This window comes from Emydura macquarii, unplaced genomic scaffold, assembly GCF_026122565.2.
Source record: "Emydura macquarii macquarii isolate MOO-44397 ecotype Brisbane River unplaced genomic scaffold, CSIRO-AGI_Emac_v2 contig_1790, whole genome shotgun sequence".
NCBI lineage: Eukaryota > Metazoa > Chordata > Testudines > Chelidae > Emydura > Emydura macquarii.
Window position 1 is genome coordinate 2,809,981 of NW_027131927.1, and position 15,961 is coordinate 2,825,941.

Genomic DNA, 15,961 nt, shown 5'->3' on the forward strand with positions numbered 1-15,961 from the left:
AGCCGTTCCGGAAGTCTACGCAGCTGTTTGTGGCAGTGGCGGACCGGATGAAGGGCTCACCTGTCTCCACCCAGCGCATCTCCACCTGGATCACCGCGTGTATCAAAACCTGCTACGAGCTGGCGAAGGTGCGACTCCCAGGTCCAATCACCGCACATTCTACCAGAGCCCAGGCCTCATCCGCGGCCTTTCTGGAACGAGTGCCCCTGCAGGACATCTGCAGAGCAGCGACCTGGTCTTCGGTACACACCTTTACGTCCCACTACGCCATCGTGCAGCAGGCAAGAGAGGACGCAAGCGTGGGCAGAGCCGTGTTGAGAAGGGCTGCTCGCCAATGACTCCTACCCACCTCCAAAGGTATGGCTAATTAATCACCTCTGTTGGAATGCATATGAGCAATCACTCGAAGAGAGAAAACAGGGTTACTTACCAGTAACTGTTGTTCTTCGAGATGTGTTGCTCATATCCATTCCAAACCCACCCTCCGTCCCCGCTGTCGGAGTCGGCAGAAAGAAGGGACTGGGGACCCGCGGGGTCGGCGGCGCCATATATACCGCGACATGAGCGCGGCACTCCAGGAGGCGCCAGAGCCGACCCTGCGGGGGTTGCTAGGGCAAAAAAGCTTCCGGAGACTCGTGCACGGGGCGCGCACTCACCTCTGTTGGAATGGATATGAGCAACACATCTCGAAGAACAACAGTTACTGGTAAGTAACCCTGTTTTTCTGGCCAGCCCTATTATTAAACAACTGTAACTAGTTAGTTAGTAATAGCTTGTGCCAGACGGACAGATTAAATGTAGCGATTCTATGACAAGTCATGTCTGAGATCCACCAGGCCTGTTTTCCATCAGTGCCGCTATTTTCAACTCTTTCCATTATCAGGGACCCAGAATTTCTATCCACGACTTAACTGGGACGGTTGGTTCCTTTACACTGCTAGTACAGCTGTCCGAATTCCCCCCCCCCCCCCCCACTTGGAAAATTACAATGAAAATGCAATCTTTTTGTTGTCGAAATTTTCCATGGGAAAATCCAACTTTTCCTCAACAAAATATTTTTTTCTCCAATATGTCACCGATTTTTTCTTGGGAGGGGGGGGGGGGAGATGGAACGGACGACAACGACGGTTGGAAAAAAAACCCATTGTGGGAGGGACACAGCTGCTTTGTGCAGTAATGTTTGTCCAGTCGAAAAGCCAGTGTTCCCATTCGGGAAAGAAGTTGTCAGAAATTTTTCAACAAGCCCTACGTGCGAGGCCTGTGTGTGACTCCAGGCCCACTGCACTGGGACTCTGCCTCCCTATCCATTGCTTTTCAGTTCCTGCTCTTGAGTTGATTGCTACATTGCACACATTTTATTGGACAGGCAGGCACAGGGGGTGTGTGTAAATTTCACTTCCTCGTCCTCATGCACTTCCACTTTCCCCATCACCAGGGAGTCACCATCTCTCTGACCATGGATCTCTGGCAGGATTTTACCTTCCCACTGATCCTTCTCATAACCTTCTTGCTTTTTCTGCTGTTGAGGGGGTACAAGGCTGAGCTGGGGAACCTTCCCCCAGGCCCACACCCCCTGCCCCTCCTGGGCAATCTTCTGCAGCTACGGGGACCTTCGTTGCTACGATCTCTGCTGGTGGTGAGTTCAATTTCTAAGCTGATTTCTTCCTCCCCCCATCCCAAGGAGAATCAGCTGCTGGGCAGGAGAGTTGCACAGCTCCTTGCTGGTTCTCATTATTTTGCTCTTGGAAGCAGAGTGAGACAGCCCTGACTAAAATGACTCATTCTCAGAATTTCTGCCTGGTGCATCACGGTGTCCCCAGAGGGAAGGCTACTCCCAGCTCTTCCTAAAAGGAACAACATGGAGCTGTGAGGAAGCAGCTTCTTCAAAATCCGGTCCAACGGGCAAAGGACCAAGCCCTCCTGTTGGGCTGCGTCCCTGCACCAGAGGGGGCGGAGAGACAGGAGGAGATTTCTACAGGCCAAAGTCTTGATCAGACTCTGTCAGAGATCTAAAGGCTCTGGGCGGTTTATACACATCTTTAACTGGCATAAATCAAGCTGTGCTGATTTACACCAGCTGATGCTTTGGCCCCAGATGTGTCCTTTTTAAGCCTGCAATGGGACAGAAGCCTGAATTATTTTGGCTACAGTGCAGCCTTTACGTCTAATAGATCAGCCACTTGACCATATTTAATATGCAGCCATGTTAATGGGCTGCTTCCCTCGCTGGGCATTATTTTGAGCTGGCTTGGGATATTTTCCACAGACACCGTATTCCCTTGAAGGCTCTGCCCACCAAGGAAATAACGGCACCTGCTGAATTACTTCTGCAGCGGAGCACAATGGTAGATCAGTCACCGCAGGCCAGCGTGCGTCTGAGGGGTGAGCGCCCGGCTGGCAAGCACACGTTCTGGCACTGGCTCTTCCCCAGAGCTGATCAGAAAAACATTTTCCTGGTTGGTTGGTTTTTTTCCACCTCGTAACACGGTTCGACTTTTTGTCAGAAAGTGAAAAGTTTGGGGACGTTGGCAACTGAAAGCCAAACATTTCCAGCCCCAAATTTCCACGTTTCAAAAATTTGCAGGAAAGCACATTTTTGTGGTGTTGAAAACAACCAGGGGGGAGGGAGGTGTAGACGGAACATTTTTGGCCAGCCCGGTTTGCAGCTCGCTCAGTGCATAGCCGGGGATGAGCCAGTTTGCTTTCGTGACTCAGTTCCCCTGTCGCTAGAACAGGATCGATGATGATGCTTACCCGCCCGCCGCAAGCCAGGGTTAATTAGTAAACGTCGGTGCAGGGCTTTGCATGGATACGAGTGCCGAGTACTCGAAAGTAACGTCTGCTTCCCTGCTGCAGCTGCGGGAGACGTACGGCCCAGTGTTCACCATCTACTTGGCGACACAGCGGGTCGTGGTGCTGTGTGGCTATGAGGTGGTGAAGGAAGCCCTGGTGGACCAAGCAGAGGAATTCAGTGCCCGAGAAGGGTTAGCGATTGCGGAGAGGACCAGCAAGGGCAATGGTGAGCAGCTTCCTGGTTCATGGTACCAGCCTGCAGCATCATTGGATGCTGCCAACCTTGATTCCTCCTGTCCCCCACCCAGAAAACCCTGCCCCACCCAAGCACACCCAACCCTGGGCCAAACCGACCCCAGGATGAAATTCACATCTTTGAAAAATCAAAATGAAAAGCCCTCCCCTGCAGCAGAGGTTTAACCCTGAAAAGGAGCCTGGGCAGAGGGGCGGCCGTTCACGGGGCACTTTGTTCTTGCTATCGATTTTCCCACGCAAGCGCTCAGATGCTATCCCCACAGGTGATGGTGACAGACAGAAGGGTGTGTACGGAGTCAGAGAGGAAAACCTGGGATTCTCTCTGATTGAGTCTTTGCCGGCCCCAAGCGTTCAAAAATTCATGAGCCAGCTGCCGAAAAATCCTGAGATTGGCTTAAAAAAAAGGACACAAATCTCAAGTTATTTTTAAAATAATGAATTTTGGATCCTTTTCTTTCACCTTCTGTTTTTTTGAGTCTCTAGGGGTCACGTTTTCACGCTTTGCCCTCCCACCCCCTCCCATTGGGGTGGAAACTTCTTGAAATAAAAGCTGAGACTTAGTTAGTTACGTAACTCCAGGAGCTGGGGCTTTAAGGAAAAACTGCAAAAGTTGTGCAAACTGGCAGCATGGCATTTTACCCATGATCACTTGCTGAAGAGCTTTTCCCTGCACCGATCGATGGGGAAGCTCATTTCTGGCAACAGTCCGAGATTCGAGCCCCGTTCACTGGGAGGCGCGTGCCCACACAGTGAGTTTCTGTGCCCAGGGCTTTTCTTCAGCAACGGGGAGACGTGGCGGCAGCTGCGCCGATTTGCCATCAGCACCCTGAGGAATTTCGGGATGGGGAAGAGAAGCATTGAAGAGCGGATCCAGGAGGAAATCCAGTACCTGCTGGAGGAGTTCAGGAAGAAGAAAGGTTCCTGGCTTTGGTATTTTCAAAAACTGGGGTTGGTCCACAGTGGGTCGTGAACTAGGTCCTGATGTCCCTCTCCCACCATCCCCCCATTGCTAGTCCCATGACTCCAGACCCCCAGGAATCCCCACCTCCTTTTCCCTGTGCTATTAATGGAGCTGGAGAGTTTTCCAGGGAAAGTTTTGACCATGAAATATCCATCCAAAATGGTGCTGCGGGGCCTTGTGGGAATTGTAGTGCAAGTACCTCACACTCCCATTCTCCTCCATAGACTGGGCCAGGGGTGGCCAACCAGTGAGAGACAAAGAGCCGCAGTTACCTTGCCCTCAGGCAGTGCATCAATTTCATTCCCTCTCTTCTCCCGAGCGCTGCATTTGTCTGAGCAAAGAGCCGCATGCGGCTTGCGAGCCGCGGGTTGGCCACCTCTGGACTGGGCAATCTGGCCAGACTACATCTCCCATGATGCATAACTTTCTCCTCTCTTGGTGTGTGTGCGCACGTGAGAAAGCTGTGGTGCATCATGGGAGATGTAGTTCAGCCAGAGGCAGGCCAGGAAAAGAGAATGGAAGCATGTGACACCTGGACTACACATCCCAGGAGGCACCACCGCACCAATATTTCTCTCTCTCTTTTTTTTTTTTGGGGGGGGGGGGCAAAGTATCAAAATCAGATGCTTTGTGCAACAAATTTCACTTTGTTGGAAACCAAATTTTCCATCCAAAAATGGCTTGAGGAATTATTTGACCAACCCTCATCAGTAAATCTTGTCTCCAAGGCATCTCGTGAGGCCCCCGTCATGGACCACACCCCGCACTGGGTGAGCGCTGCACAAACAGAACAAAAAGACGCTGCCTGCCTGCAGTCTAAGGCATGTGAGTCCTTTACTCACACGAGGAGGCCAACAGACTTTGGTGGGTTAGCTCCTCCATGCCCTTCCCCCCGCCTGCTACTCTGCTATCCTGGTGCCAGGCTTGGTGATGAAGAACTAGCTGTGCTACAGCCCTGGGGGATCTGGGCAGCCCATCCCCAGCCCTGCAACCCTCTGTACTCCGCCCCAGCCCGGTGCACAGGCGTAGAGGAGGCACAGAGCCGACCGCATGCCGGGACTCTCTGAGCTGGGTGGGCTTCCTCTGCTCCTCCAGCCCCATTGCACCGGAGGGACTGAACCCCACAGCTTACTCACTCTCAGCCTTTGCCACCAGGGACTCCCTTGGATCCCAACTTTGTGCTGCGGCGCTCCGTCTCCAACGTCATCTGCTCCGTGGTCTTCGGGTCCAGGTTCAGCTATGAGGATGAGGAGTTCCAGACACTGCTCAGCCTGATCCAGGAGAACTTCCGGCGCGTGGACACTTTGTGGGTGCAGGTAGGAGAAGAGCCACTGTAGGGTGGGTTAGTGACAGCCGGCCAGGCTGACTCTTTGAGTCCACCTGTGACATCCCCTCCAGTGGGTCATCACCAGGACTGGATCTGAGACCTCCAGCCCCAAAGCACAGAGCGCTCTACCAGGAGCAGCTCCCTCAGCTGGTAGTGGTAGTAGTTTGTATCCGTTCTGTGGACCAGCCAACAGAGGGGGAAAGGACACACCGGGTCAGTACACACATCATCGTTGTTTGTGTTATGGTAGCACAGAGCAGCTGCAGCTGAGATCGGGGCCCCATCTCGCCAAACACTGCACAGACCCTGACTGAGACACAGTCCCTTCCCCAAAGAGCTTCCAGTCGGGACAGACCAAGGTCTGGGGGGAAGGGTTACAATGTACAAGCAGCAGGTTAGGAATGGAATGGGGAGAGGTTCCAGTCCAAGCAGAGGAGATGGCTGGAGGAAGGATCATCACCCCCATTTTGCAGAAAGGGGGAAACTGAGGCACAGATTGATGATGTGACTTAAAATCCTAGAATCATAGAAATGTTGGGCTGGAGGACACCTCGAGAAGGCATCAAGTCCAGCCCTCTGTGCTGAGGCTAGACAAAGTAAACCTAGACCAGCCCTGACAGGGTTTTGTCCGTCCTGTTCTTAAAAACCTCCAGTGTCAGGGATCCCACAACTTCCCGTGGATGCCGCACTACCCTGAGAGTTCGAGAGTATCTCCTATTTAACCTAAATCTCCTTTGCTGCAGATTAAACCCATTCCCTCTCACCCTCCCAGTGGTGGGCATGGAGAACAATTCTTTCCTGTGTTCTTTGTAACAGCCCTTCACCGACTGGAAACCTCATATGAGTCAGCCATGTGACAGGTCCAGTCTTCTAAACCTCTTCTGATTTTCGTTGCTGTCCTCTGGACTTTCTCCAATTTGTCCTCATCTTCCCTAAAGTGCGGTACCCAGAAGTGGGCAGAGGACTGCAGCTGGGGCCTTACCAATAACGACCAGAGCAGGCCAATGGCCTCCCGTGTCTCACATCCAACACTCCTGTTACTGCACCCTGGAACGTCACTGGCCTTTTTCGCCACTGCATCGCATTGCTGCCTCATGTGCAGGCTGGGATCCCCTCTAACCCCGGGCCCTTCCCAGTGGCGCGACCCCCTCGCCAGCTATTCCCCATTCGGCAGTTGTGCCTTGGATTTTGCCTTCCCGCGGCAAATTCTTTGCACTCTTCTTTGCTGAATTTCACCGTGTTGCATTAAGACCGATTCTCTCAAGGTCATTTGGAATGCTGACCCTGTCCTCAGACGTGCTGGCGACCCCTCCTGGCTGGGTGTCGGGTGCAGGTTTTACAAGTGCGCCCTCCGCTGCATTGGCCACATCGTTAATGACTCGCCCAGCATCAAGCAGGGAGTCAGGAACCGAAGTCCACTTGCCTGCACCAGCCCTTGGCCTGCCCCAGACCCATCCTCCTGCCCCGGAGCCATGGGCAGACACCAGATACACAGGCCCTGGCCTGAATCATCACAACTCTCGCCACTTGCTTTGTAAAATTGTTCTCCGGGGATGAATTCATCCCCTGGAGCTTAGGGGTCCAAAGCCAAGAGGCTGCTTAACACGTCCCCCCCACCCACATACACACACGACCTAGGTGCTACTTAATTGCTTCCCCTCAGACCACACTTAAGACCCACCCCCTCACCCCCCAAAAAGGCTAGGCAGGCACTTAATGCTCCCCACCCCCAGGCCTAGGAGTGACTGACACAGGACCTCAGTCATGCCCTAGGCCTCGTACTGAACCCTCTGCTGTGGAGGGGTGGGGAGAAATCTCACCCCACGCACAAGGGAACCACTTTTCACTCACCACGTCCCCTTCATCACACCCTGCAGCTGTACAACCTCTTCCCCGCTGTCATGAGGCACCTGCCCGGCCCTCACAATCGGCTCTTCGAGAACTTCGAAGAGCAGAAGCGCTACGTGGCCGGGGTCGTCCAGAAGCACAAAGAGACCCTGGACCCGTCCTCCCCGCGGGACTACACAGACGCCTTCCTCATCCGGATGCAGCAGGTAAGGGCTGTTAGCATCGGGGACAGCAGGGCTGTCTACTCGCCAGTTTGCACTCCTAGTTCATAGACTCCAAGGCCAGAAGGTAGGATCATCTAGCCTAACCTCCTGTGAAACCTGGGCCTGGTTTGGTGAAACCGGATTCGCTGAACTGGTGCAAATCCATCGTGTAGACACACTGATTCTGGTTTCGCTTCCACCTGTTCCTATCTAGAGCTGGTTTGGAATTTAGTGACCAAACATTTTATCACTGAAAACTGCTAATTCAGCAAAACCAAAGCTTTCCACAGGAAAGGGTCAAATTTCTCAACGCAGAAAAATTATGAAGGTTCAAAATTGTCCATGTGTCCTGTTTCCAAATGAAAATTTGCAGTTTTCCTGTTGAAAGTGACTTTTCGTTTTGAAATTTGAGCTATGTACAAAATAATGTTTTTAAATTTAAAAAAAAAAAAAAAAAAAGGGTCAAAACTGAAACAAAATGACCCATTTTATTCAGAGTTTCAATTCATGAACCTTTTCAAAATGTTGACATTCAGGACAGGAAAAAAGGTCCAAAATCTCAAAAATTTTCACAAGACAGGAAAACTGCTGCCCACCAAGATCTAGACCCAATCGATTGAAGCTAACCTGAAAAAAGCCTGGTTGAAACCAAAATCAGAACAGCCACCTCTGAATTTATCTACCTTCAGCTTCAAGCCACTGGATCTTGTCCTGCCCATTTCTGGTAGATTAGAGAAACGTCTAGAACTGGAAATGTCTCCTGGTGGAGGTGTGTGGTGGCTGTAGTCTTGACCTACACACCAGAAATTGAACCTGAGACCTCCACAGAGAAAAGCATGAGCTGCTCTGGCTTGAGCTAAAGAACAAGCTTCTGTAGCTAGCAGCTGAAACAACTTATATTCTGTGTGGATCTACACAGAGGGGAAGGGTCTTATAAATTCACTCACCAATGGGTTACAGGTACTTATCCACCAGGATCAAGTCACTGCTCAACCTTCTCTTGCATAAACTAATAGAATCAGCATAAGACCCCCTCCATAAAGCAGGTTTTCCAGCCCTCAAACCCAGCTGGTAGCTTTTTACCAAACCCTTTCCAATTTCTCCACATCCTCTTTGGAGAGTGGGCCCCAGAACCGGACCCCGTTTCCCACTTACAGGCCAGCAAACACCACATACAGTGGAAACGCCACCTTGATATTCCACTCCATTCTCTCTCAGTGCTTTAAATCAGACCACTAGATAAACCAGTGCAATTCTGCAAGGACCTCACAGCCTTCCCCTCTGTAACCCTTGTCTCTAGGAGGAAAGCAATCCAGATACCAAATTCCACCATGAAAATTTGCTCCTCTCGGCTCTGGACTTATTTTTTGCTGGAACAGAAACTACCAGCACCACCCTGAGATATGGGCTGTTGGTCCTGCTGAAGTACCCTGATGTCACAGGTCATTACTAGAAGTATTACACAAGACCCTTCACCCTGGTGATGTCAGCAGCAAAAAGGGACGAAGTCAGAGCTGTCAGGGCTCTGTCTAAACACTTAAACTATGCAAGCTGAAGCTCCCACCCAGAAACCTGTGAAAACTAAATTGCCTCCCCTGGCATCCTGTCTAGGCAGAACTTTCCCCAACCAAGGGCTGAATCTGGGGGTTTAAAACAAAGAAAACTTTATTCCTAGAGTACAAGACCAGAAGGGACCCCTACAATGATCTAGTCTGACCTCCTAGATAACACCGGCCATGGGACATCCCTGAGAGAATTCCTGTTTGAGCTGGAGCCTATCTTGATTTGAAAATTGCTGGTGATTGAGGACTCCCCAGCCCTTGCATAGATGTTCCACCAGTTAATTACTCTGCCTTAAAATGTTGAATCTGATTTCCTGTCTGAATTTGTTGAGCTTCACCTGGTGGAGAGAGCGAGGGCGAGGGGGAAGGGCAGACAGACTAAAACTTGGGGAAGTCAGCAATTAGTAAATCAACAGTATCTAGGAGGTAAGATTCCCACCCCACCTCCTACAAGGTAACCGCTGTCTTCCCCTGACAGCTGTGAGAGGCTAATGAGGCAATGCACTTTGGAGCTAGCCACGTCCCTCCTCCGCGATGCCCCACTCACCATTTGTTGTCCAAGGCTGGCCAAGTGCAAAATTCAAGGAGTCCAAACACCAAGCAGATCCACCTCTAGCCCCTACAGGGAGAGCTTCTTGAGTGGGGTGTGCTACCTACCCCAGCTGCAGTAGGGCTAGGGAGGGAGGCCCTTAGCAGAACCTATCAGCTAAGCTGCTTCTCTGCACAGCTATAGCCCACACTGGTTCAGGATTTTATGTACATTATTGCACCTCTTAAAGATACCTCAGCTCTATAGTGAGCATTTGAATTAAAAACCAGAAGATATAAGACCCTTAACAAAACCCACATACAGAACACCCAATATAACATCTTTCCCCCTCTCTTTCTCTGCTTTCAGCCTTGTCCACCTTCTACTTGTGCAAACATGCCAGACTAGTCTTTTGGTTACAGTGACCCCTCACCCTAGCCACGTTTAGTGTGGTTCTCTTATCCTTTCATTTCCCAGCAGGGATAATAGTGTTTGATCATCCCCAGACTTAAAATTTAAATGATTTTTAACCAAAGAGCCCCTAAACTGTCACATAGGTGAAATGCAAATGAGAGGTGGACCATTTGTCCCCATACTCACCAGCAGATGGTAGCAGAGAGCTCCCACCCTATGGAGCCTCCATCTACCTGGCATTCTCAAGCAGCTCTGTGCTGCTCTTCTCCCAGTTCACCAACAGGTGTCACTAGCGAGCGCCCTATTCTCAGCAGGCACCAAGACACCCCAGAGGAGATCAAGAACTCATAGTGCTAGGAGCTGCACAGACACAGAGACAGTCTCTGCCCCCAAAGAACTTCTATTCTAAATAGATAAAGGAAGGAAAGCAAGGCCTAGAGACTTGTCTCTGTTCAGCCAGGAATGGGACCCCTCCCAGTGCAATGTCTTAAAGACCAGGCCACTCCTCCCAGGTCTAGCTTGCCCCCTTCTCTGTGGCTGTGTCTTACACGGGACTACTGAAGAATTGAACTTAGCTCATCTGAGCAGCCACCGATTGCCTTAGGCACAGGCCCAGCCTTGAATACAATTTATGGGGTGACATTTGAGAAATACCAGCACATCAGCATACGTTCCTCCCAGATGGGAATGGCAGGAAAACCGACCTTCAGCCCAGCTCTTCTCTTAACTCTTTGCTTGTGCTGGCCCCGTAACAGAAAGAATTCAGGAGGAGATTGAGCGAGTGATCGGACAGGACCGCTCCCCATGCATGGAGGACAGGACCAAGATGCCTTACACAGATGCTGTGATCCATGAGATTCAGAGATTCATCGACATCATTCCTCTTGGTGTTCCGCACTCGGTGACCGGAGACACGCAGTTCAGGGGATACACCATTCCTAAGGTATGCAAGATACGAACCTCTTCATATAAACCTTCGTCATAAACCCGAGCTGGGAATCTTCTAGGTAGAACATGGGGATGGGATCAGAGATTTTTCATGAGGCCTTTTGAAAAGCCAGAGTAAAAAATTGTTTCGGGCCGGACTGAAACTGAACAATTTTCAAAATTTTGCAGAGAATTGAAAAGTAAAAAAAAAAACCAAAACGACTATTTCTGTCAAATGAAAGGTTTTGTTTTGACAAAAATCAAAAGGTTTTGTTTCAGTCTTGCCCATTTTTAAATATTTTAAAACAATTTTTGGGAGTAATAAAAGGAAATGTTGAAATGAAAAGTGGTCTCGCATGGAAAAAAATCAAAACATTTAGTTTCAAGAAGGCCCAAATGAAACATTTCTCAGATTTTTTTTCCCCCCAAAATGGACAATCTGGCATGATGGCCACGAATTCCTGAGATATTTCAGAGTTGCTGAAGCTGCATTTTTCACCAAACAAAGTTGCAGATGAAAAGGATTGGCCGGCTGTAGTTCTGGCCCCATTCCCCAGTGCTCTGCCCCTTGCATTGGCACCTAAACCTGGGCAGGCAAGCTGCCCCATTAGAATGATCAGTGCGGTGTGCCAACCTTGCACAGGCAGATATGACTGCATGTGGCCCTAGGGTAAATTGCTAGTGTAGTAGGTGGCTCCCCTAAAACCTTAAACTAGTAGTAGCTAGGCTGAATTGAAAGTCATGGGTTCAAGTCTTGCTAATGCCCTTTGTAGGGTGTCATTAATGTGATCCTGGTATGGTTTAAGGAGATGGGTTTTATTTATATCATGGCCAAGCCTAAAGATCTGCAACCTGGGGCTAGTGATCCTTCCTTGGTTTATTTAGATTGTGAGCTAGTTGGGGCAGGGACTGTCTCTCACCCTGGTCTGTGCAGCACCTGGCACAATGGGGGTCACAGGTGCCCCCATAATAATCATAGAAATGTAGGACTGGAAGGGCCTTTGAGAAGGCATCAAGTCCAGCACCTAGTAGGATCACATACCAGGTCATCAAGGGGCTTTTCCTCCTGGGAGGCTGACACTGTTCCGTCTCTAGTGAAGGTCCATAAGCTGCGGTGCTGTTATATCTGGAGATGTTTCCTCTCAGCTGGGTCTAAAATCTCCCCTCCAGGGCACCACCGTGTTACCCATCCTGAATTCCGTCCTGCATGACCCCACGCAGTTTGCAGACCCAGAGACCTTCAACCCCAGGCATTTCCTAGATGAGACGGGTGGATTTAAGAAGAATGCAGCATTCATGGCCTTCTCTGCAGGTTGGGTCTGGGCTCCTGGGCAGCCTCCCCATTAGCAACTGCGATCACGGGCCATACACCTGGGGGCAGAGTCAGAGCGCCGTCTCTCGGTGGTGCTGTCCCACAGGCCATACACCTGGGGGCAGACTCAGAGCGCTGTCTCTCAGTGGTGCTGTCCCACAGGCCATACATCTGGGGGCAGACTCGGAGTGCCGTCTCTCAGTGGTGCTGTTCCATGGGCCAGAGTCACCCAGCGTAGATCCTGCCCCTGTGCAGAGCCCTATTTTGAGGCTGTCAGTGGGGCGTAGGGCTTTCCGGGACCCTCTGCTCTGGGTGACTGTCAGCAGAGGAGCGAGGGTTTGGGTGCATGTGTGAGAGGCAGGAGGCCATGTGGAGTCAGCAATAAGTGGGACTCCTAAAGGACGGGGACTCCTTCGTCTCGTCCCAGCCCCCTCCAGACGCCAAGCCGGGGAGATGTTCCTTCAGGTCGGGCCCTGCCGGTTCTTCGTTCAGCAAAACCCGCCCCAGAAGTCGAGCAGGGTCCCCAGTGCTGGTGCTCCTGGAAGGCACCCCATGGTTTCCTACCAGGGCTCCTCATGCCAGCATCGGTGGGAGCGCCTCCCGGGTTCATTGGCTGGGCCGATTGTATCCACAGATTCCCCTGGGGACGTTGTTGGCCCGTGGCCTGGAAGCTGAACCCAGGTGTCCTGGTGGTCAGGACAGGGCATTAAACCCCTTTGTGCAACCCGTACTCTGGAGCTGCCTGGTCCCTGATGTCACTTACAGCAGCCTCGGGGCTGCTCTAATTCATAGTCCGCTCCCTATGGGCCTTGGAGGGCAGAGAATAACCATAGCACTGTGCACTCCAGCCACAGCCCCGATCTGTCCCCTGTGGGCCCTGGGGGGCAGAAAATAACCAACCACAGTGCAATGCGCTCCAGCCATGCCCCGATCCGCCCTCTTTTCTGCAGTCTCTGCGCAGGGTGGGTGCAAGGGCCTGACGCCAGCGCCACACTGGGCATGGAGGTCCCTGCCTGGGGGGGATTCTTAAGGAACCTGAGCATGACTGAGATCCAGGCCCCATGAATGTGCAGCCTCAATCTTCTTTAAAGGGGGATAAAAAAAGCCACCAACAAATAACACTCACTGCTCTTTGCAGGGAAGCGGGCGTGCCCTGGAGAGGGCCTGGCCCGCATGGAGCTCTTCCTCTTCTTCACCGCCATCCTGCAGAGCTTCACCATCAGCTCTCCAGCCTGCCCGGAGGACATTGACATCACGCCAGAGTACCAGGGCTTTGGCAAGGTGCCACGTGGGTATCGGCTGTGTCTCATCCCCCGCTGAGCGCGAACAGCCGCGCCACGGCTGGTAGGCGACCCAGGGCCTGGCTCCCTGTCGTCCTGCACCTTGCACAGACCTTACATTGCTCTGTGTCTGTGTGTATGTGCCCGTATCCTCACTGCCCCCGGCAGAGCCCTGCTCTCTTTGTGTGTGTATATGTGTGTGCGCGAGGTGAACTAGATACAGTTCTGTTGTCCGCAATCTGTTTGAAGCCGATTATCCCTTATAAAAGAGAAGCAGTGGAAACACAATCCAGTGTCGTTGGCGGTCAAATGTCACTTTACGTCTTGCCCCTCGCGGCGTGAAGGAGGCTAGGCGATGGAAGCGAAAACGAGCAGAGAGCTGAGGAGAGGAGCGAAGACTTCTGGGATGTTGCCCCGTGTCCATCGCTAGGGGCCGACCAAGGGAGAGATCTGCCCCCTGAGCATCCAGCCCAGGTTTTGCAAACAACTCTCTGCAGATTGGGGCAGGACTTTGCCTCTGGGCACCGCTGAGTTGGTCAATGGCCAGGGCGGAGCCAGCCCTGGACTGGAACTCAGGAGAGCTGGATTCTGATCCAGTCTTGGGCAGGTTACTGCCTCTCTCTGTGCCTCAGTTTCCCCCCCCCACACACACACCTTTTGTGTGGTTAGGTTGTGAGCTCTACGGGAGTGCAGAACCTCAAGCAAAGTGGGGGTCCTGATCTCAGCCAGGGTGCCCCAGGCACTTCTGGTATAAAAATATTAATTACGCACCCACCAGGTAGGAAGCCATCAGCCTGACTCGGGTGGGATGAAGTCCTGCTCCTTGGGGGTGGGGATGCAGGAACCTGAAACTCTGCCGCCCGCCCCGCACTTAGCAGAAGCGTTCGCTGTTTTGCAGCTGGGATGGTGAGACAGAAAGGACACCTGCAAGAGGAAAACGATCTCATATTTTAGTTGCCTGCTAATGGGTCCTTCCAGGCAACAATCTCAAAGCACAAGATAAACCTCAATTAACCCTGTGGGAGTTAGGTGTTGTTATCCCTATTTTACAGATGGAGAAACTGAGGCACAGGAAAGAAAATCTCCCATTACAGCGAGTTTGAGTAGCACAGCAGAGACTAGAACGCAGCAATTGTGACTCTGCACATCTGTTACTCCAGCCCACTAGACTCCCCCTCCCTAAACTGGGGGTAGAACCCAGGAGTCGTAGCTCCCAACTGCCCTCCAAGCTGGGGACAGAATCCAGGAGTCCTGGCTACCAGCCTCCTCCACCCGCCCTCCACTCTAACTACTAGATCCCACTCCCCTTGGAGCGCTGGGGGTAGAAACCAGGTGTCCTGGCTCCCAGCCCCCTGCAACCAGTCCCCCTCCTCCACTGCTGGGGATAGAACCCAGGTGTCTGGGCTCCCAGCACTAACCACACACTTTTCAGCGTGGAAGCAAGCAGAGCCTGGAAAAGTGCGGCACTTTCCCAGCACTGCTCATCTGCGGCGAGATGTCCATTTCCACTGGGCCCTGGAGGGGTTTGAGGGTGAAGCTCTGCAGCCGCGCTGTGAAGAATAAAAAAAGCTCCATTCTCGCCAGGCTTTCCCCCAGGCAAATTCTCTTCCCTCCAGGGAGGCCCGGGGGAGAAGAACAGAACAGGACAGACCCTGCATTACATGGCCCCTAACTATGCCCCCTTTCGACGGTATCCCCTCTATTGTTAATTATTAGAGTACCTCTGCAGCTGCGCCTGTTTCTGGGCCAGGGCAGAGAGATCTGAAGGAGTGCAATCCCCAGCTGACTGCCCCCTGTTCAGCCCTCATTGCAACCCAGCGTCTCCAGCCCTCGAGCTAACAGCGACAGTAGCTCTTATGCCTGATGTGGACCTGCCACTAGAGGAGGACAGAGGATCACACATCATAACCTTTGCGTTACAAATGCGCCGGTTTAATGTTCATCCACCCACAGACCTCCCAGCTCAGAGGATGCACTTAGGGCCTGAACTGACGCTCAGGAGGTTTTTTTCCTTTGATTTCACCGGGCTTCGGATCAGACCTTTAACCAGCGTAACTGCGCCTTTGCCTGGCCGTCCAGCCAGCCTGGCATCAAACCCCATCCTCCATTTGGTTTTGCTCAGTGACTTAGTTTTGAAATACCCAGGGAGAGGAGAAGCCTTGAAACCGTAGTGCAAACCAAACAGTGCATCCTACTGCAACAAATCCCTGCCCACCCCGGGGACTACCCAGCCATGCTGGTGCCACCCGGAACAGCAGCTCCAGGGACAGAAAGAACTCAGACCGTCCTCTTCCGAAAAGCATCAGGCTCCTGCCACTGGTGCTAAAGGGGAATCTCCCTCAGCTCTTAGCCGTACAGGGGCTATGTCACATACTTGATGGTGCATCTAGTGGATGGAATCAGACTCAACCTCTAGCCAGTTGGTTGCACATGAAGCAAATTTGTAGGAGAGCCAAAGTCAGATAGAAAGAACTGGGCAGAGGGGGGTGTATCCCTGTCTCATCACTGATATAGATACCGCCCCCATGGGACCCTTCATTCCAGGAGAGC

General features: G+C 52.0%; 1 protein-coding gene across 2 annotated transcripts; it reads left to right on the forward strand.

Moving 5' to 3' along the window:
- Positions 1 to 1,452: 1,452 nt before the first annotated feature.
- Positions 1,453 to 13,679, forward strand: LOC137158775 (cytochrome P450 2B4-like). 2 transcript variants are annotated; one of them, XM_067556648.1, is made up of 9 exons: positions 1,453 to 1,636; positions 2,857 to 3,019; positions 3,816 to 3,965; positions 5,165 to 5,325; positions 7,214 to 7,390; positions 8,688 to 8,829; positions 10,648 to 10,835; positions 11,990 to 12,131; positions 13,270 to 13,679. In XM_067556648.1, exons 1-9 carry the CDS (start codon positions 1,457 to 1,459, stop codon positions 13,449 to 13,451), a joined length of 1,485 nt encoding a protein of 494 aa, XP_067412749.1. In that variant the 5' UTR covers positions 1,453 to 1,456; the 3' UTR covers positions 13,452 to 13,679. The 2 variants fall into 2 exon arrangements, with proteins under 2 accessions (XP_067412749.1, XP_067412750.1); XM_067556649.1 differs by lacking the exon at positions 11,990 to 12,131.
- The last annotated feature ends 2,282 nt before the right edge of the window (positions 13,680 to 15,961 follow it).